This window comes from Curcuma longa, unplaced genomic scaffold (assembly GCF_044706935.1).
Source record: "Curcuma longa cultivar G26 ecotype Majalengka, Jawa Barat unplaced genomic scaffold, ITB_CL_G26_1.1 contig_27253, whole genome shotgun sequence".
In the NCBI taxonomy this organism is placed as follows: Eukaryota; Viridiplantae; Streptophyta; class Magnoliopsida; order Zingiberales; family Zingiberaceae; genus Curcuma; species Curcuma longa.
Window position 1 is genome coordinate 1 of NW_027433365.1, and position 21,469 is coordinate 21,469.

At 37.6% G+C, this 21,469-nt stretch overlaps 2 protein-coding genes and 1 pseudogene across 2 annotated transcripts; 2 read left to right on the forward strand and 1 right to left on the reverse strand.

Moving 5' to 3' along the window:
- The first annotated feature begins 11 nt into the window (after nt 1-11).
- On the forward strand, nt 12-2,014 carry LOC141819000 (L-type lectin-domain containing receptor kinase SIT2-like; annotated as a pseudogene).
- A 5,260-nt stretch (nt 2,015-7,274) lies between these two features.
- On the forward strand, nt 7,275-8,094 carry LOC141819001 (light-harvesting complex-like protein OHP1, chloroplastic). The gene is made up of 3 exons (XM_074706389.1): nt 7,275-7,559; nt 7,642-7,764; nt 7,842-8,094. The coding sequence occupies exons 1-3, from the start codon at nt 7,425-7,427 to the stop codon at nt 7,908-7,910; spliced, it is 327 nt and encodes a 108-aa protein (XP_074562490.1). The 5' UTR covers nt 7,275-7,424; the 3' UTR covers nt 7,911-8,094.
- Nucleotides 8,095-8,843: 749 nt separating this feature from the next.
- Nucleotides 8,844-18,205, reverse strand: LOC141818999 (pumilio homolog 3-like; the record flags this gene model as incomplete). The annotated part of the gene is given in 9 exon segments (XM_074706388.1): nt 8,844-8,862; nt 9,041-9,215; nt 10,811-11,005; nt 11,742-11,852; nt 11,949-12,161; nt 12,604-12,711; nt 12,789-12,930; nt 13,675-15,218; nt 17,206-18,205. Coding segments are annotated over 9 exon segments (3,122 nt in total), but the record flags the coding sequence as incomplete, so codon positions are not given.
- Between the last annotated feature and the right edge of the window lie 3,264 nt (nt 18,206-21,469).

Genomic DNA, 21,469 nt, shown 5'->3' on the forward strand with positions numbered 1-21,469 from the left:
CTTTATCCGGCATGGCGTTTTCCTTCTCCACTACCTTCGTCTTCGCCATTAGGCCGCTGAGCACCAACTTGAGCGGCCATGGCCTCGCCTTTCTCCTCGCCCCCTCCACGGACTTCAGAACCGCCATCTCCAGCCAGCACCTCGGCCTCTTCCCCGACGACGGCGGCCCTCAATACCACATCGTCGCCGTCGAGCTCGACACCGTCAAGAACTCAGAGTTCGACGACATCGACGAGAATCACGTCGGCGTCGATGTCAATAGCCTGAAATCCATCGCCCCGAAATCAGTGGGGTTCACTAAAGATGGCAGCTTTCAGAACCTGCAACTTATCAGCGGTCATCCGATGCAGGTTTGGATCGATTACGACGGTGAGCGCTCGCAAATCGACATCGCGATAGCGCCGCTGCACGAAGCGAAGCCAAGGACCTCGCTCGTGTCCACAAAGCTCAATCTCTCGTCGATAATACTGGACGAGATGTATGTGGGTTTCTCCTCCTCCACCGGCGCCGCCTCCGGATGCCATTACATTCTAGGGTGGAGCTTTGCCCTAAATCGAGATGCTCCGCCGCTCGATCTCTCAAACCTCCCCATCTTCCTCATCTAGGGCACAAAAGCAGCAAAGCGCTGGCGATTCCATTGCCCTTAGCTGGAGTGATCGTCTTGCTGCTCGTCGGCGGCGCCATATTCATCGTCCTCAAAAGAAGGAGAAATTCGCGGAGGTGCTCGAGGACTGGGAGGTCGAGTACGGTCCTCATCGCTTTTCCTACAGGGATCTCTACATCGCCACCAAGGGCTTCAGCGAGGAGAACCTCCTCGGCGTCGGCGGCTTCGGCCGCGTCTACAAGGGTGTGCTCCCAAAATCCAACCTTGAAATCGCAGTCAAAAAGATCTCCCACGAATCGAAACAGGGAATTCGGGAATTCGTGGCGGAGATCGCGAGCATGGGGCGGCTGAGGCACCGCCACCTGGTGCTTCTGCTCGGCTACTGCCGGCGACAATTCGAGCTCCTCTTGGTGTACGACTACATGCCTAATGGCAGCCTCGACAAGTTCCTCTTCGACAGAAGCCGGCCTCCATTGAACTGGTCTCAGAGGTTTCACATCATCAGGGGCGTCGCATCGGGCCTCCTCTACCTTCATGAAGGATGGGAGCAAGTGGTGATCCACAGAGACATCAAGGCAAGCAACGTGCTGCTTGACAGGGAGTTCAATCCAAAGCTGGGAGACTTTGGGTTGGCACGGCTATATGACCATGGAAGCCATCCCCAGACCACCCACATCGTGGGCACGCTCGGCTACCTCGCTCCTGAGTTCAGCAAGACAGGCAAGGCCACCACACACACGGACGTGTATGCCTTCGGAGCTTTTCTACTGGAAGTCGCCTGCGGAAAGCGGCCGATAGAGCTTCATGCTCCGCCAGACATGCCCGTCCTGGTGGACCGCGTGCTCTGGTGCTGGAAGGCTAATTCGATTCTGGAGGCCTGCGATCCCTTGCTGAGCAATGAATTCGCCGCCGAGGAGATGGAGTTGGTGCTCAAGCTGGGGCTCTTCTGCGCACACCCCGACCCCCTGTCCAGGCCAAGCATGAGGCAGGTGGTGCAGTTCCTGGAGGGAGAGGCTTCATTGCCTACCATGTCTGCTGATGGCTTCGTGAATAATCCCGCTGCAAAAGCATATGATTTGTCGTTCGATGATTTCGTCTCATCGTATCCTTCTTCTTCAGCTGCGACAAATGTGATCTTCTCATCACCTTTGTTTTCTGGGGCCAGATGATTGCTGATTCCTGTTGAATCTACCAGACTTGTTCTGTGTAGTTAGTTTGGATTTGTCGAACGTAACTTTGGATTCTGTACTATTTAGGCGTGTACGATTGAATGCATTTAAAAGTGGAGATAAGAGTAGAAACAATTCAAAGCTTCAGAATTGTGAGGCTAATCCAGACTGATTGAATTAGGTGAGACGTTGAACTTTTATTCTCCGGTACTTTTGATCATTACTGTGGAATAAATTTGGTTGGGTGTTTCATGTCAATGTTAATGATAGAGAACTATAAATATTCATTTGACGATGACGGAATCCTCTTCTTCACTTCTGACTCGGTCGCACTACTTCCTTTAGGTTCTAATTCAATAGGACTTTTGACATACTCTGACGATCTACTGTCAAGTATGCAGGACGATAACTCTTGTTCTTCTATGCCCGAACTGGATCTTCACTTGAGCTCGTATTCACCCGAGTCAGTCTTGACGGGCCAAAAGTGATGTGGGTCACCACACTCTCTGTAGTTGCATGATTTCAGTTCTCCGTTTTGGTCCAAATTCGGCAAACCTGTGTTGGGGGGAGAATACAAATACCACCGTCAAACCTGTGTTGACTCGAAGTCGAGGGGATAATAAGAACAGAACATCAGAAAGTCAATCTCAACTTGTCCGGGAGTAATATGAATATCATAGCGCCAGAAAAACCATAACATCATAATATCAAACATCACAAAATCAATCTCAACCTATCCATGGAAAGGATATAATAGCATAATCCATAACTTTGATTGGAAGAGAAGGCTCAATTCTAGACAAATAATCGGGAGAGAGGACTTGATCCTGGACGGGTGGCAGAATGGTCAAGCAACAAAGAGTCTCATACACCACCAAGTGAGATAACTCAATCCTGGTTGGGTGACTAAGAGAGATGACTCAATCTTAACTAAAAAATTAGGAGAGAATGGTTGAATGGTCGCATAGTCGAATGGTCAAGTGTCTCTGACACTACCAAGTAAGATAACTCAATCTTAGACGGAAAACTAGGAGAGAATGATTATGTGGTCGGATGATCAAGCAACAAAGTCTCTCTGACACCACCAAGTAAGATAACTCAATCCTAGTCGGGAAGCTAGAAGAAAATGATTGTGTGGCCTGCATGGCCGAGCAACAAAGTATCTCTGATACCACCATAAGATAACTTGACATAGCCAAAAGGTTGAGAGAGAATGTTACCATCTGAAGACTGATTGGCCTGGGCAAGATGACTGGCCCGAGTAGGTTCCCTCAGTTACATCAAACCTTATTGAAGAAAATGCTTGTCTTTCTCTTGTAACACTTCATTCATATACAATGACAGTAAATCAAGCTTTGTTAAAGAAGATCTAGCCACTGGATATAGCAATATAGAAGAAAAATGCAATTGTAGATGATGTCGCTTTAATCAAAACACAACAAGGAGGTGATGACGGCGTCGCCAGTAAAATCTCCAAGTGAGGAAGTAAATGTAGCTAGGTCACTGTCAAGGCTGCTATCGAGCTGCTATTACTACTTTAATGAATGTAATCCTTCCAAGCTCAATCAGTTGAGCGTATGGATGTAGAGGCCATCAGAATTAATCAATATCTTTACTCTAAAACCCCCCGTCTTTGAATTTCTCAACGTCTTTCGCTCACTTTCCCACAAACGATGTTATTTTGATAAGGATCAAATCCTCCTACTCACTCCCGGCTCAGCTACGCCACTTCCTTCAGGTTCAAATCTGATAATGCTTCTGATCCACTTCGACGATCTACTTTGAAACATGCAGGCTGATAACTCTCATTATTCTATGTCATAGCTGGGTCTTCACCCGAACTAGTAATCACCTGAGCTAGTTTTCAGCCGAGTTGGTATTCACTCAAGCTGGTCTTCACCCGAGATGGTATTCACCTGAGTTGGTCTTCACCCGAGTTGGTATTCACCCGAGTTGGTATTCACTCGAGCAACGACAAAAGTGATGTGGGTCGCCACCTCTCTCCCTGGTTGTACGATCGCAGTTCTCTATTTTGGTTAGAATTTGATAAAACGTTTGATCTTGCGCACCCATTCGGGTCTCTTGCCTACAAAAATCCAACAAAGCTTTTGATCATGCACGAATCTTCCTCTCCGCAACTCCAGACCTCCTACTTGGCCACACCCCGTCCTTTGGGTTCACATTGGTAGAGCTTCCTCCATTCCGCACGCGAGCGGATCTATGATCTACGAATCAACACCTGTCAATGGGGGGTCGGCGTTGTCTGTGTGACCCCTCTAATGGTTAAGTCAGCATGGGACTGAAAAAAGAATCTTTTCTTTAGGAGAAGGGCTTGAACTAAAAAGAAGATTGTCTTTCGCTTAGGAAGGGCTTTGGCTTGGGAAAAATGGAAGATGAAGAACAACGGTTGAGCGGGTCAACCACCGCCTTGACTTGGAGCTACTCATAGTAAGTGGTTGGTTTCTCAGCTTGCTAGTCCTTTTTCTTGGGCGGGCTTCCTCCTCCTCATATATAGCTGAAGTCAAACTCTACGTGGACGACCCCATGCTCTAGCTGTCAGCCTCCTGTATGGGCAGAAGTCAACCTCATGTGTGGGCAAATGTAAGACTGTTGTCACCTCATGTCCAAGACAACATCTGACACCTCTAACATGTACAGGTGAGGGTCTATGACTGACCTCTCCTTACTGTACAAGGCTTGGTGTGTGCCCAATCGTTGACATTGCTGATATCATCCCCTTCTTCTACATATGGGATGTTGTACAACCGGTCAGGTGACATCATCCTCCTTTGACTAACTCCTACTACAGTCATACTTAGGATACTATCATCGGTCAAACTGGTTAGAGAATCATTAGCAAGAATGATTAATCGAAATAAACGGAAGAGGTCAAAGTCCAACAGAGATATCCCTAAATAGGGATGTTCTTGCAGTCTAGACAGTGTGCTGGGGACGTTCCCGAGTGATGATGCTCCTACATAATTAGTCAGTTAGGAAAAGAGGGAGCTTTAGAGTTTATTCGAGAAGGTACCCAGGCAGATCTTTACTCGAGCGGGGATGCTTTTATAGAATTGGTCAATTAGGAAAAAAGGGAGCTTGGGGGTTTATTTGAGAAGATACCTAGGTGGATTTTTACTTGAGCGGTAGACAACCGCTTCTTCACCTAAGCAAATTAGCCGCTATGTCTTTCAGGGAATATTTTCGATGGAGATGTTCCCAAGTCATCGCACTTCCCGAGCATAAAACTTCCTCTGATTTGTCCTCCAGCCTATTTGGTCACGTCTCCGATTGCCACGCATAAATCCGTCCAAGTATATATGCCCAGGCGGGGCGAGACACATCATCATCTTTAACAATATCTAAATGCTAAAAATGATCTTTTTAACCCAAACTGAGCAGTTTTTAAGTTTTTAATTTCTAAGATAGATTTATGATCCAATAGTTATTGTGCACTCATAATTTCAAGATTTTGTAGTGCAGTAAAAGAGATAATTGTGATTGAATTTGAATCTAAAAGATGAAATAATTTTGAGTTTGATCAATTTTTGACTTGACCAATCATGCTAAATTCTAGCATTGAGCATCATGTAAATTTGAAAAGTGAGGCTCATAGGCCCATTATCACTTCGAGTTTAGTTTAGTATATTCCAACTTAGTTGACATCTCTACTTGAACAACACAATTTTTGTTTATAATTTAAATATGCAATTCTTACCATTCGATTAATCTTAGATGTGATCAATCCAACCCCACAAAAATTTTTCATCAACCACTAGAGTAATCCAAAAGCGCGTGCGTTCACACCCAACATGCATGATACACCATTGCCTGAGTGGCTTACTTGTGCAACACAATTGATGATGCTCATAGTTGAGTTCAATGATATTGACCGACTTAAGGTTAACTTAATTTAACTTGGCATGACATGGATCATACTCCGTATGGCCCTAAATAGGTCGACTAGCTAGGCATGAACCTCTTGACCCTCATGTCGTGCCCATTTTGATAGGGGTAAGGACTAGGAATGGTTTATTAGTGGATTTGCACTTTTGTTGGCACATAATTAATTTTTACATATATTTGACAATTTATCCTAACTCTAAAATAATTGGAAAGCATACAAATCATATTAAATTACTCTTTTAATGTTTTTTAAGAATCAATATAATAATCCTTATTTTAACATTTCAAATTAAACTGAAACCATATCATCAATTTAGTGACAAAAGCATAAATAATCCTAATTTTAAATATAATAAAATACATATTATTAATTTAGTGATGACAATATACATAAACTAAATATTTTGGTTTAGAAAAATCAAACCAAAAGGAACTGAAAACATATTGGTAAGTGTAAAAACAAACCAAAAGTTTTGATATATTTCTTTTAATTAAAAATATATAAATTACATTAAAAAATTAAAAATAGTTTATAAATAATAATTCTATTCAAATTAATAACAAGATTATTATTTATGATTAAAAATTATAATTTAAGGTTAATATTAATAAAAAAATTAAAAAGTAAATAACACTAACAAATTGTGATAATTAATGGTTAGGTTCTATTTTAAAGTTGTGTAAAACTAAAATCAAATCAAAATTAATAATTTTATCAAGTATGCAAATCAATAATCATACGTTATATATTTTACCTTATACAAATTGAAATAAATCAAATTTCCAAAACCCAAGGATTTATTTGGCACTTTTTTTAAAAAAAAAACTATCTTTAGTAAATATTTAGGAGCACAATGTTATAGCAAGATATAACATGCAAATTTTTTCCTAAATTCTATTAAGGAAAATTAAGAAGGAAAAAAAAAATAAAAATACCCCATATTCTAGTGTTGTTATAACAGTACTTGATAATGGTATAATAGTTATTCAGTATATCTGTTATAATATAAAAAATTGATTATTTCACTTTAACCAATATTATTATTAAAAATATTATTATATCAAAATATTATTATCAATTTGATCAAAATTGCTTAAACTTCATCAAAATAATTTTTAAGTGGATCAAAATTACTTTAAAACAATTGTACCAGCTACTTAAATTGATTTAATGAAGTTTTAAGTCATTTTGACCAAAATGATAAAGAGTATTTTATTATAATAATATATACAATATTACAACATTATTATATTAACTGTTATACATTGTAACAGTCAGTTGTAGTGATTATAATAGTGTTAAAAATAAAAAATAATATTGTACCAGCTATTGTTACAATCATATTGAAAATAAGGATATTTCCATGATAAAAAAAAAATCTGATGAAGCATTCTTTTGATTTTGATTTTTTATTTTTTGAAAAAAATCATCCTTTTTACGATTTATATAATTTAGGACATCATTTTATTTTTGCTCAAAAAAAGTTTTAAGTTGCTTTTTAAATAATAAAGTAAAGAAAAAAAAATACACGTCCAATTGAGCTAAAGGCTGGAGTTTTGTCGTCCACAAGAGAAATAAGCTACTAAGGGAGCTTTGCTGCACGTTTGTGGTCCTCAAAGGAACACACACAGCCATTGGAGTCCAACATTCGTGATAAGGCTACAGTTCCACATGGGGAAGAAGAAGAAGCACCAGCACCAGAAGCAGAGTTTGAAGAAAGCTTAGAGAGGAATCCCAAACTAGAAGCATGGCGACCATTTCACCACCCACCTTTCTTCCACATCAATCCTTCTCAAGTCTTCCCAGAAGGAATTCCTCTTGCCTTCCCCACCTCAACAGGCCAAAATCTTTCAGTGTAAGAGCTGCCAAGCTTCCTGCTGGGGTATGTAATCGCTATCCCCAACTAAAAAACAAAAGCTTTACAATCAGCTTAATAACTAGTCTTTGGTGGTCAAATTTTTAAGGTTGAGCTGCCTAAAGATGAGCCCAAGCTCACAGAACCATTCCTAGGCTTCACGAGGACTGCAGAGGTTTGGAATTCTAGAGTTTGCATGATCGGCCTCGTTGGGATTTTCATTGTGGAGCTGGTGAGTCCTCCTCCTCTACCATTCTTTCTTAGCCAATTTGCAAAGGTCTTAGTTTCTGAATCAGCTGGTTTTGTCAGATTTTTAACAAGGGAGTACTTCAGATGATTGGAGTAGAAGTAGGGAAAGGGCTGGATCTCCCTCTTTGATTCCTTTCGCAGCAGTGCCATGGGCAATCAAGAAGAACAGTGATACAGAGCTTTTCTCGTGGGTTACAATTTGATTGTGTTATTGAAAATTGATTCTTAAATGGTGCTATTATGTCCTTGGAAATGTTTCATAACGCAGTTGATATTTTGTTCTTGCAAGTGAGAGATGAAAAGGTAGAGTTCTCATCCTCTCTAGCAAAACGTTAAAAAAGTGAAATATGTGATCCTAATAACTCCACATGATCAATCTCATGACTATTTATAGAAGTAAATTACAATTGATCATTACGGAGGAGAACATTATCATTCCATTTCAATAAATCACCCTCAAGGTAATCATCAACGATCCTTATCAAATATCAATAAATTTATAGAGTTTTCATCCTTGAACAATATCACCCTAAATAATCATCAACTTTGGACTCTTTTTCTCCCCTGCTTTCCTCCTCTTACCTTTCACCAATTTCTCCTCCTTCCAAGTAATCACAATGATGAAACAAGGGAATGAGGAATAAACTCTCTTGAACAAAATAGTTATTCATTCTTTACAATTATAAAATCATTTGCTTCTCTTCCATGGAAGTTTCATTTTCCCAGAATGTATCCTAATTTTTGGCCTAATTCTTCTTCTGATGATCGATTCAACCTCTGATCAAAAGGATAGACCTTGGTTCTATTTCATCTCTTCAACAAGTTTAGTAATAAGCATAACAGCCCTATTGTTCCGATGGAGAGAAGAACCTATAATTAGCTTTTCGGGAAATTTACAAACGAACAATTTCAACGAAATCTTTCAATTTCTTATTTTACTATGTTCAACTCTATGTATTCCTCTATCCGTAGAGTACATTGAATGTACAGAAATGGCTATAACAGAGTTTATGTTATTCGTATTAACAGCTACTCTAGGAGGAATGTTTTTATGTGGTGCACTGGAGTCCAATCCTCTTCTCTGCAGGCACAAAAATGAAATAAAAGAACAAATAATTCTTGCTCCGTGCATCTATATTTTCGTTTGAGAATTAGAGTTTCAGAAAAAGATATTGGGCAAAGACTTCTATAAAAGCATTCTGAAACACAAAGATGAGTGTAAGAATCAAAGGAAACAAAGAAAACTGATGAACACTCACCGCCGGCGACGATGAGTTTCTCTACACGGGCAACTATATGCTTCCCGTAAGTGTATTTTTTCAGCGCGTCTAAGTGAACCTTTATTCGTGAGAGGATCAGCTCTCGTTGCTGATCGTCACAAGTCTCTAATACTTTCTGTACAACGTAGTTACCAAACTGATCTTTCATCATCGCCTGCCATCGATTTTGTAGGGGCACATGAATAATATAAGACACGCAGACTGTGCAGTTGTCTCTTTGCTATATTCAAAGAACAAATCAAGTATCCAAAGTAGTCTCAAAATTTTCAAGACAGACTTCAACTCCGAAAATGGAAGTAGATTAATATGAAATTTGAAAGCATACAAGAGATGGTGAGAAAGCATGACACTCTCCAAACAAACATTGAATTCCCATCACAATATAGAAAATAGGAATAGAAACTGATTAGTTTTTAATTACTAACAGGCAATGGCAATTTATTCGATGAGGATGGCTACATTAATTGACATAACTTTAATTAAATAAATCATATGTAGAGCTCAGTCATTGTAAAAATCTAAGATTGTTCTCTGGGGGGCAGAATATACAAGAGTAGATGTAGAAAATTTGGTAATTTGACTAAATACGATCCGTTCATGAAAAGTGGATCGGGCAAGGATAAGCTATTTCATGAGTAGAAGCGTGGAAGGTTTGACGGACTACAGGATTTTGAATGTTGTATTCCTGTAAAGATTAGTGTATCTTGGGAGATAATTGCTCTGCTATGATGCTCATGGTGACATGATAACTGTAACACCCTCCTCTGCGGAATAATAGCACTCCAAATCCCGTCGACCTTTGAACCTTTCACACTTTAAAACTCACTAACAGACAAACAGGAGAGTGGAATGCAAAGCTATACTAGAGGCAATTAGATTGCTTGGTCCATTAGATTGGCTAAGGGTCGTCATTTTATAGAACTGAGGAGGCATCTAGGGACACTCATGTACACGTCAATATACGACAAAAGGCCTCCGGTTTTGATAATGGTTGCTTGAGCCTAATATGTGCCCTCTATTGAACTTTTCCGAAGACAAAATCATTGGTCAACTAGAGAGTTTTGCGCCAAACAATTTGATGCCTTTCATCTATGTTGCATTCGGCTCAGACCCAACCAACAAATAATTTGGTAATCGAGAATCTACTTGCGAAATAGATTATCCTTGTCCAACTCTTCTTAAGGAATCCTACTTGGTCAATTACCAAATTTCCAACAGAAGAAAAGTTATGTAACAATTTGGTCGATGACACTACCCATGGTTGTTCTTGGGGTAGAAATCTGAACCGACCTACATGAGAGACTGAAAATTTATCTTAAGATAGCATTGTCTCGCCTCCGAATTTTAACTACTTTTTCTTGTCTTATTTAAAATCCTTCATTTTCAAATGATTTCAGCTGATGTAGCATAAAATCTCATCAAATTACACTCGATCACACAAGATTTGAGAGATTCTCGGCATGGCGTCTGAGAAATCATTGGAGATGTCGATCTCAATCCAACTCAGTCGAACCTTACCGAGATCCACTAATCTTGCCAACAATAACTCCAACGATCAAAGCTAGATATTGAAAGTATTTTGTTAAGCTTAACAACAAAGAATTTGATAAGGATCCTTAAGTTTATAGAAATAAGAGTGTCAGTTAATTACTACTGTAAAAATTTTAAAGGGAACTTACGCTAAACAAAAGCAAACACATCGAATCATGATAGTTCAGCAAAAATGCATGCAAGGAAAAGGGAATTAACCTGGAGTGGCTGATTCTCATCAGTTGATCCCAGCATCTCATTTACCAAGAGCTTTCGTTCTTGAAGATCGCCAAAAATCAAGCATTTTTCAATAACATTTGAAGCAAACTTTTGCTGGCTCATCTGTACTATTCGTCCGGTTAATTTACTAATAATCACGGACCGCTCATCAGACTTTCCATGCTCCAACACATGCTGCCAAGATATATGCTTTGTGAAAACTATGTTACAAAACTCGTGTGAAAAGTTCAAATATCATAGTTTTAAACATGAAACCGAGTAGAACTCACAACCTCCGAAATATTGCACATTATAAAACATATAAAATTTTGGCAAGCTGTAGCAAGAGTAATCATGGACCAAATCCTCAAGAATTTACCAGTAATGCAGCAGCAGCTAAGGCGTGACATCAGTTAAAAGTAACATAGAGTTCGGATAGCTTCAAATGAAGAACGTGTACCCTTTATGTACAGTGCCACCCAATAAATGGTAGATGTCAAATTCCCAGCAAAGCTTTGTGGAGTTACTTCAGCAAAAGCATGGAACTAATGGAAGGAGCTAAACTGAGCAATTGAAGCTGCTCTACCAAATATTAAACAAGAAATTTATTTTTGTACCATCATTAAGTGTCAATTTTATGCATATTGAAATATTAATATTTGCTACAAAAGGATAGCATTGTTATAAACAAGAGAACATGTTGCTGTGGATACATTAGAAAGAGTAGAAGACATCTATAAGTTTCTTAAGTGGGATCACAGTTAACTTTATGAAATAAATTTAGTTACAACTTTAAAAGAAAGTATAATTATCACTTAACTATGAGTTAATAGAAACAAATTGTTCATAAAACATAAGCATGGGACAACTTTTAGACATGTTGAAGCTGATACCACAAAGAAAAAGTGGATTAGTAAAGGAAACGACCAACCTGCACAACATAATTACCATACTGATCCTGAGCCAGCATGCAAACAGATTGTAAAATCTCATCCACGACAATCTGCTGAGTATTAGGATTATCACAGTGTTCCAGCACTCTCTGTGACGAAAGCAAGAATGGAATACCAGTAAATATTCAAACAGATATGTTGTGAGAGCTGTTACAAGGGAAGTTGAAAGTGAAAAACTGCAGAACCTGTATAACACGACAACCATATGGATGAGTAGATAGTGTCACAACTTGATTATAGAATGTTGAGATGATAAACTGAATTGCATCCTGTGGAACACACTCAATACACTTTTGAATGACATGATTCCCATTTTGATCGCGTACACAGTGCATGACATGCCCATCAAGTTCTGAGACCATTTGTACCTTCTGATCCAAGTCAACTACTTCTATTGCCTGTATCAACAAGTGAACTGTTTTGCTAAGCCCAAAATAATGCTTCCATCGAACTCAGACCAAATCTTTGTCCAAATAATAAAAAAAAAGAAGCAAGAGCGAGAAAGAAAAAAATGCAAGTTAGAGGTCAATTCAGATTTGTATTCAAGGCAAAGATCCATTCCTTTCATACGGATTGTCCACCCCAAAGATATAACCAGCGATACCTCGCTGCCAACATGATCACTGCTGCAAGCATGATAACACAATTTTCTAATTGATCAATAAATCAACAAGATTTATTCTTAGTCTGTTTTGATGGGGTCATGCATTGTAGTTTGAGATCTTATATCTTAAGAAAATTTGGACTAAGGAGGAGGTAAATGATCCAAGGGACTAGAAACTTGATAGAATTCACCAAAACAAGTGCCAACATTATGAATCCCAAGGAACTAAAGAGTACCTTCTGTATCACTCGACAACCATACATCTGGAGGCTGAGTGCCAGTACATGTCCGTTGAGATGGTTAGCTAATTCCCTTCTCTGAGCTGATGAGCCATGTTCAAACAACTGAAAGGGAGATAGTTTGTGAGCCTTTTTTGAAGGAATTCATCCAAAAAAAATCCACGTAAATAACAAGCTGGTACCTTCTGGACCACATAATTCCCAAACACATCAGTCATCAAAGATAGAGCATGAGGCATAATCTCATCAAAAACCATGTTTTTTTCTTTGGTAGTAGCTGTTTCAAGTTTCTGCTGTATCAAACGGCTCCCATACTGGTCAGTACTGAATAGGAAGGTTAATCTCAGTTTTAATATTCACATGATAATGACAAATTCTGGAACAGTGACATATTGGAAGTGTACTACTGAGATTCTAAAGATATTGATATAGCAACAGTAAAACATAGTATCGCCAATATGGCAGATTAGATTCTTTGGCCTATCAAAGGAAGATCTAAAATGCATGAATTATACTAGGTGGATAGCAAGAAAAGACCAAAAAAAAATCCTAAGGCCAATAAAAAAGGAGATACACAATTAAAGAAATAAATAGAAATCGAATAGCAATGTCTGCATCACTAATAGCTGTGGGAAGGCTGGAATAAGATATATACAGCAAATGGCAAGTAGATGACACTCACAGCTCTTGTTAGTTCATAAGCTGCAGTTGCTCAACATAACTACAAGAACAGATGGCACTATATAGCAGCTTTTAAGATAAAGATAAGGCAAAAGGACAGAATTATGGTGGTTAATCTATAAATGCAGTGCAACTGCTATACAAATGATGGCATTATAAAAACCAAATCAGCAGTGCTATTGAAATGTTCTCAGAAGCTTTGGTGTATATAATAACACAATAACATAGCCCATGGATGTGATGTAATACAACCTTCTAGATTCTGAATTTTCCTTTTTTGTGCAAGTTGGAAATTTTATGATGTTGATGGATGTACTTTAGAGGTCATATGATCCAGATAATGTGAAAAAAATTAGGACATAAAGACAAAATTAGATTATCAAATACCTAAACTCAACCACATGGCCGGCAATTTCAGCAAGCTCAAAGCATCTGGTTTTGTTGCTCTTGAATTCATCCAAGATAGATGATGGAAAAAGTGCATTTATCTTATTCACAGCTTCAGAATGCCAAGAGCCCAGAACACCTCCAGTTAGATTTCTTAAGTTAGGAGAATAACACACATTTTTCTCACCAAAATTAAGAGGGCTGCCAGGTGCAAACGGAGAAGAAATAGAACTTGCTAAAGGACTTCCAGGATATGAAGTGGCGACGCAAAAACCTGGGTTACCATAATAATTATGATCTAGAACCCCAGATTTAGCCAGATTTGGCATAGCATACTGCTTCTGTGTTTGAAATAAAGACTCGATGTAAGCTTTCTGGATCCCAAGTAAATCTGCATATGGGCCTAGATAACCACTCTCAAAGGAAGGATCAGAAGAGTTAGCTGCCACATAAGCAGCATATTCAGCAGCCATCATCTGTTCAACATGAATTGAATCATTAAGGGATGTCTGAAGAACAGTTGGATTGCCTAATCTAATACGAGTTTGAAAATCTGCTTGCCCAACTGAATTTTGTGGTGAAAAAACTCCACCTCCTAAAGTCCTCAACCACATACTAGGAGATGCAATTGGAGATGAGATATTAGTATTTTCCACTGTCAAAGGCAAAGTTTCCAAGCCAACATGATTGATCATTCTTGCCGACAATCCTGGATTTTCAGAATCTGCATTCAGCCCAGAAATTGTAAAAGATGCATCAACATTCTCATAGGGAGAAGACAAACCACCATTTGCAGTTACATGACATGAGCGCACTTCCAGATATGAATTGGTAGGGGCAGCAGGATATTTTTGAGATTCAATTAACCCATTTAAACCTGAACTTGAAGTTCTCGAGTCCACTTGACCTCCAGAACTTCTAAGGGAATGAATGTAAGCAAGCTTCCTAGACTTTGGAATACCCTGAGTATCAAAACATTCTTGATCAGAACACTTGAGGATAGGTTGTGTCTCAACCTTGTTCTGGCCCAAATGTGAAGCAAAAAGAAGATTCTGACTATCATCAAATTTTTGCAGATTTTTTGACTTTGTGATATTTTCATCAACTATTGAACCAGAAGTTGATAAATTAATATTGGATAAAGAAGATGAAACATCATCAGTTTCAACTGTATCCGATGGCAAAACATTGAAGGAAGATGAACTCTGTGTTATCCTGTCAAGGGTGCCAATGCTAGAACCAATTTGGGGGAAGCACAGACTAGTAGCCCTGGCAGCATGCTTGGTATCCATAGTAATGCTTTGCTGCAGAGAGGAGCTGACCACAGATGCATAACTGTGAGAGAATGATGTACCAACTTTCTCATGCCCATTGTCACTTTGTAGATTTGCAACGAATCCTTCTCCATCTACAGATGTACATACTTTGTGTGATGCAAACCGTGTGTTGGAAGAAGCTAATGGTTCAAGACCATTAACAAAAGCATCACAACTTGCAGGGCAAAAGGAATGGCTTGAACTTGGACTTTTGCACACAACTTCATGCTAAAAAATTCAATAGTCAAATTATACTAAGGATGATTCTATCCAGCACAAATATCAATATAAAATATTATGTACAGACAGCAAAAAAACTTGCATGCAAAAGCTATTTATGTCCGCTTTCAAAAACAGAGCAACAATATAACAAAAAACAATCAAAAGTCCCCCTAACTATCTAGGTCGGCTACATGATTTTTTTTCCATCCATTCAATTCTATATAAGTCTACATCACTACTAATATCAAAATCTTTCAAAGCACAACAAACAGGGCAACAATATAAAGACCAATTGAAAGGGTTTTTATGTATGTGAACGCACTATCACCAAGGTAAGGAACCACATACTTTTCAGGTCTAGATGACACCGAAATCCACTTATCAATATCTAGTTATGACTATGTGTGTGCTTCTGCTAATCACAGCCATAAAAAATAATAATCACTAACTTTTCATCACAACTTTATCTCTGACAACATGCCATCCATTCATAAGAAAAGAAAGAAAAATACAATGCAGTTAAGAGAATTGATCACTACATGCTTCTTGCACCACATGAAAAAACAAATGCATCATGACCAAGGCTGGTTCACTTGCCTCCGTCTACTTTTAGCTTTTAATCACATTCTACTTTTAGAGGCAAGAATGTCAAGAAAAACAATAGTTCTTAATTTAGATTACTTTAGTGAATTTTACAAATTCTGAGTTAATCTAGCTAAACTAAGATCATTTGTCTCCTAAAGTCTTCAGCAATGTTTCCGTCTGCATTGTTAACTTCGGATGGGAAAAAACAAAGCTTAAGAGTAACCATTATCATCATGTTTACAGTACATGTTTCAGGAACTGATCGGCAATGTGAATATGTCTTATTTTACACACACACAAACAAAACAAAAAAACTCACAAAATAAGATTAGTTGTGGCTTTTTTACAGAAGTGGTCTCCCTGCGTTATAAATACCAGCACCTTAATTGATTGACTTATAAATACTCTCCCACACCTTCCACATGCACTGCAAGACATCCTATCCTCTAGGCTCTGGAACACTCCCAATGCGAGAAAATCGCAGCTGCATTATTGTTTCAGAAGTTGCCATGCTGAAAACCACTCAAATTAAATAAAATAAAGATTTCTGGTATTGGGTTGAAGATGGGCCTGTTGGGCCTGGCGACACACTGACCAGCAATCTTTTCGTATACTAACTGCTATATGTATGGTTCACTAAGCTGTCTAATTATCAGAGAAGGAACTTGGCATCTACCAAAGTTATTAAGTCACACTTCCTTTTCTTGTTTTTTTTTTCAACACTTGAGTTGACAATGTAATCTTTCTAGAACTATGGTCCACTAAGCCAATGGAAGTTAAGTGACCCTGCAATTTCATATTTTCGACAAAACCAACATGGAAAACCATTTGTTTCATTCTTATAACTTTCTGCAAAGGGATTTTAGTGACAACACTGAAGATCCAACATACTTAAACCAAAAGGATCCATGGAAATAATTCATGATTTATATATACCCTGTCATATACCGACAAAATATTCCAACAAACTGATCATGGTGGTTGATCTGAGTTAACCAGCAGGTTATTCTGTTTCTTGTAGGAACACAAACAAAGCAAATCAAAAGAGGTCAACTTTCATTGAAAAATAGAAGCAGCAAATCACGTGGACACTAAATTGGCATTTAGATCATACCAAATCAACGTCTGGAAAGATATATGCCCAAATACAGATTCAACTCTAGCGTCTAAGTTTTATGCATTATCTTTCTCAGACAGACCATAGTTTCCAGAGAATTTACCTAAGTAAAAAGAAAAAACTGAATCAAAGCAATAAAGTATTTCTTAAAAAAAATGCCCTGCCCAAATACAAGGAAGCATAATAGTAATTTGAGCTATCAATGTGCAATTACAATATACCCAAAACTGTTGAACCTGAATATACACAAGCAGAACTGCATGTTTATAGCGAGTAATATTAATGGATTACCTGCACTACATCAGCAAAACTCTTCTGGCGCCCACGGGATAGACCATTAAATCCATCTCCTCTATCCACCAGTTCCCCTGATCCAGGAATCTTTCTTTGCTTTGCCAGTTGCTCCTCCAGCGCACTAAAGATTGCCTGTTTAGCGAAAGGAGATCTTGCATCCTCTTCCTCCCCTCCATTGGTTATCCCATCGTTCATCCCTCTCATCAAAGAGTCTCCCGCATGTAGCCTCTGTGTGGATCGCCAGTCCTCCTTCGAGAGAACTGGCGGCGGCAGACGGGGGTTCAGATTCATATTCGAGTAATAGTAGGAGATGTACGCCGGATTGGAAAGGAGTTCCTCCTCCGGTGAAATCTCATACCCATTCTTTACAGTGGAAAAATCTGGCATGCCCAGTGCACTCTCGCGCCTAAAGATCTCTCCCACGGCCGTGAGAGAACCTTCGACGGTGGGCGGCGCGGATCCACTCCGAAAAACACTGAGCTCCCTTTCTTTATCCCTCTCCTCTTGCCTTCTCCGTTCCCTCAACGACAATCCCATCGAGTCCTCGAAATCCTGTCCGCCAAAACCATCCCCACTGCTCCCGATCATAGACCGAACTCCCATATTCGACATCAAGATCAGTTTTTTATAGCAAGGGAAAAAATCAACTCAAAAGCTAAGAAAATGGAAGAAACAAGGGAGGGAAAAATGCAGCTTTAGCAGCTCCAAACCTCAAAAACTAAAAGACTTGGTTTCCAGCAAACAAAATGGTATCTTTCACTATAAAATCGACAAGATACATCATTTCGTAGTTCAGAGCTCAAGCTCCTCGAATCAAGCTCAGAGAACACGAAGATTGAGTCCAAACACGCAAACTTCCGCTCTTCATTGAGGAATCAGAGAGATCAGAGCAAAAAACTACGATTTTTAACTAAATCTCTAACATCGAAACGCCTAGCAATCGTCGATCCACTCTGTCATTCCCCATTGGAACACCATGTGTCTTTTATACAGTAGCACTCCGAGCCCCTTCTGGCAGCTCCATTGGAGAGAGAATGTGAGCAGAATAACGCAATGGAAGAGCAATCTATGCTGTCGGATCACTACACGGACGGTCAGAGATCCTCCATGCTCCATGCTCACATGCTGCATGCTCCATGCTCGTGCAAGAACCCTGAAAAAAACTAAAAAAGATTGTTTTTTTATTACGATCATTCTCCTCAAATAAAGTGAGTTTATTACAATGGAGATGACGTCATAAAGTTGAAATGGATTTTAAGAAAAAACAAATATTCTTTGAATAAAAAAATGATATCAGAACATACATTATTTTTCATGCATGCAAATAAATAAGTAAAATACCTCCATCGCTCACGTTTATTTAGAGCGGATATTTTGTTCGTTGAGACAGAGAACCGACCCTCACGTGGATACGTAGTGGGCCTCACGTGGATACGTAGTGGGCCTCACGTGGGGTCTTAAATTTGGATGCGTCAGCATTTATAGCGGCATTTTATTTATTGAATCGCGAATCCAGATAATTACGTAGATTTACAATTGTACCTTTAAATTTTTTATTAATTTTGAATTAAAATGATTCTAAATTTTTTAATCCATCAAGTATTATCTTTATACTGTTCAAAAAGTTAAAAAATTATATTTTATCATAAGAGTTCTAGAAATTGATTAGTGATATTAATTAATAAATATTATTATCTTAAGTCTGTCTTATAATAAATTTATGATAAATTTTATCAAGTCATTATAATTTTAAAAATTTATTATAATAAATATGATTATCTTAGATATGTCTTCTAAAAATATATTAGTTTTAATTTAAATGTGTTTGATATTTTTTGAAATAAAAAAGATTGAAAATCTATCATTGATGTTGATTAATAAGTATAATTGTCATGGACCCTATAATAAATTTGTAATAAATTTTATTAAATTTTTATAAATTTAAAAATTATTGTTCTTAATTTATGCTATATTTTATAAGTTTAAAAATTTATTGCTAACCAAACTTTCTAAATTAGATTTTGTTTTAATTGCATTTTATTTTTTTAGCATTTCTAAAATGTGCTCCGACTTTTAAATTTTCTAATGGTCTTTTTGTTTTTTATTTATCCAAAAAGCTCTTAGGTTTTATAAATTATTTCCTTTTAATTTTTAAAATTGAAATTCCAATTTTTTAGATAAATAAGGTTGACAGTGAATTTCCGAGGGTAAGATTTATATTAAAACATATTTTTAATGGAATCGAGTAAAAGCTATAGGACATTAAAAAAAATGATAATCGATAGTATAAGTGAATTCTTCCAGCATTAAAAAAAATATTCCTAGTGAAAAATTACTTGAATCGATGAATGTAAGCTCATCGTGAATTTTTAATATAAGAAAAATATCGACTAAGAGTATCCGTGGAATTTTAAATCGAAAAATAGAGATGAATTATGATGGACGCCCCAATGTTATAAAAATTTTAAATTCTTTAAATGCAATGGACGCTATAAAATTTTTATATTCTTTTAAATTTTACAACTCTCCACGATACTTATTCTAGCACCATAACTCTCCACAATACTTATTCTAGCACTTTAAAAACAATAAATATTGAATCATTAACGTATAGTGTAAAATGTCACTCAACATTATGTTGTACGTTAGTACATTTACGGTTAACTTTGAGGCATGGTTGAGTTGATTATTATGATACAGATTTATTAAAGTGAACAAGGGTTGAATCTCAACGAAGTCGAGACAATGCTCTTCTCGTAGTGGTCAATTGTAACTTTTCAATTTACCTCCTCACAGATGATCATAAGATCGATTGTGTAAGACTGACAAATTCTATTTTTTATTAAAGTACATGCACTCTTATAACCTAAAAAAATCTATAATAAGATGTTATTTTTTGAATAGTATAGTGCCTTTAGTTATTTTACGGTATAAACTTTTGACGGCCCAAAATTTCCTTATTTTAAATTAAAGAAATAGTTTTCTATAAAATTAATTATAATAAATTTAAATATAATAGGCATGGAAAAATAATTTTTCAAAAAAAATATATATGTGGTAGTTTAAAAACTAATTATTTCGTGTAAGATAACTGACAATTATTATTTATCTAAGATAATAAAATTTCAACTTTAAAATAAAAAAATTAATACCGTTATGAGTATTTTTATTATATTAAAAAAGTAAGTGCCTAATAAATTGTATGGAGTTTATTTTTTCAAAAGAGGTGCGGTTCAAGAAATTACCTAATAAATTATTGATATATTTATTAGTACAAAGATCCTTTTAATTAGTTGGGTTAAGTAGTTTTATTTTGATATATTTGTTAAAGGATTTAAGTTAATTTTATCAATGATACTAGTGTATGTATTAAATATATTGTTATAGACTTATATATCTTGATTAAGAAAGTCAAAATTTGATTCAAGGGAGAGCTAACACATCAGATGCCCTGACTGACCCCATGCTTGATTCCCGATCGATTTCGTGTCCGACAAAGCAATCAACTTCACGGGGGATTGGCTCCGTGTTGGACTCCCGACTGGCCCCATGCTTGATTCCTAACTAGCCCCGTTCTTGATTCCCAACTAGCATTGTGCTCCACTAGCTCTATTTCTAATTAACTCTGTAATCTCCAATACAGAGGGCGACTCCTCAGTCTCAGTCGCCAAATCCGCACTTCTGCTCAAGTAACCCCACTTTATCATCACCTCCTTCACTTATCTTGTCGAACCACCGCTCAAACGATGCGTTGAATGATAAAGTATTTAGTGGTGGATCATCTACTCCATTAATACAACATAGCCTTGTACTGTACTAAATATGGGTGATGAAATCCTCAATTATCATAATAATGGGATATTCTTCTTATCGTCGATGTGACATCTCCTCTTATGACTTCATATAATAACTCAACTTTTCACGGGCGCAAGTAAGTTTAGCCCGACTAACCTCATTCGCTAGCTCCCACCTTCCTTCGTTATTCTTTTTCTTCTTCTCCAGCTCCAGGCGACAGACTGACTTGGACATCAAAGTGGTTGAGTCAGAGTACCCTGGTATTTATTCTAATCTTTCTTTTTCCTCTTTGAAGCTCTACAAGAATTCCATCTTCTCCAACTATTCATGGGATCTATGTGATTTCGTTAACATAGAAGTTAATATCCGACTTGTCCAAAGATGATTTCAAACAAAAGTATATGCAAAGGATCAGTAGAAGGAGCACATAACTCATATAGTTTTTTTTTAATAATTTAATTATCTA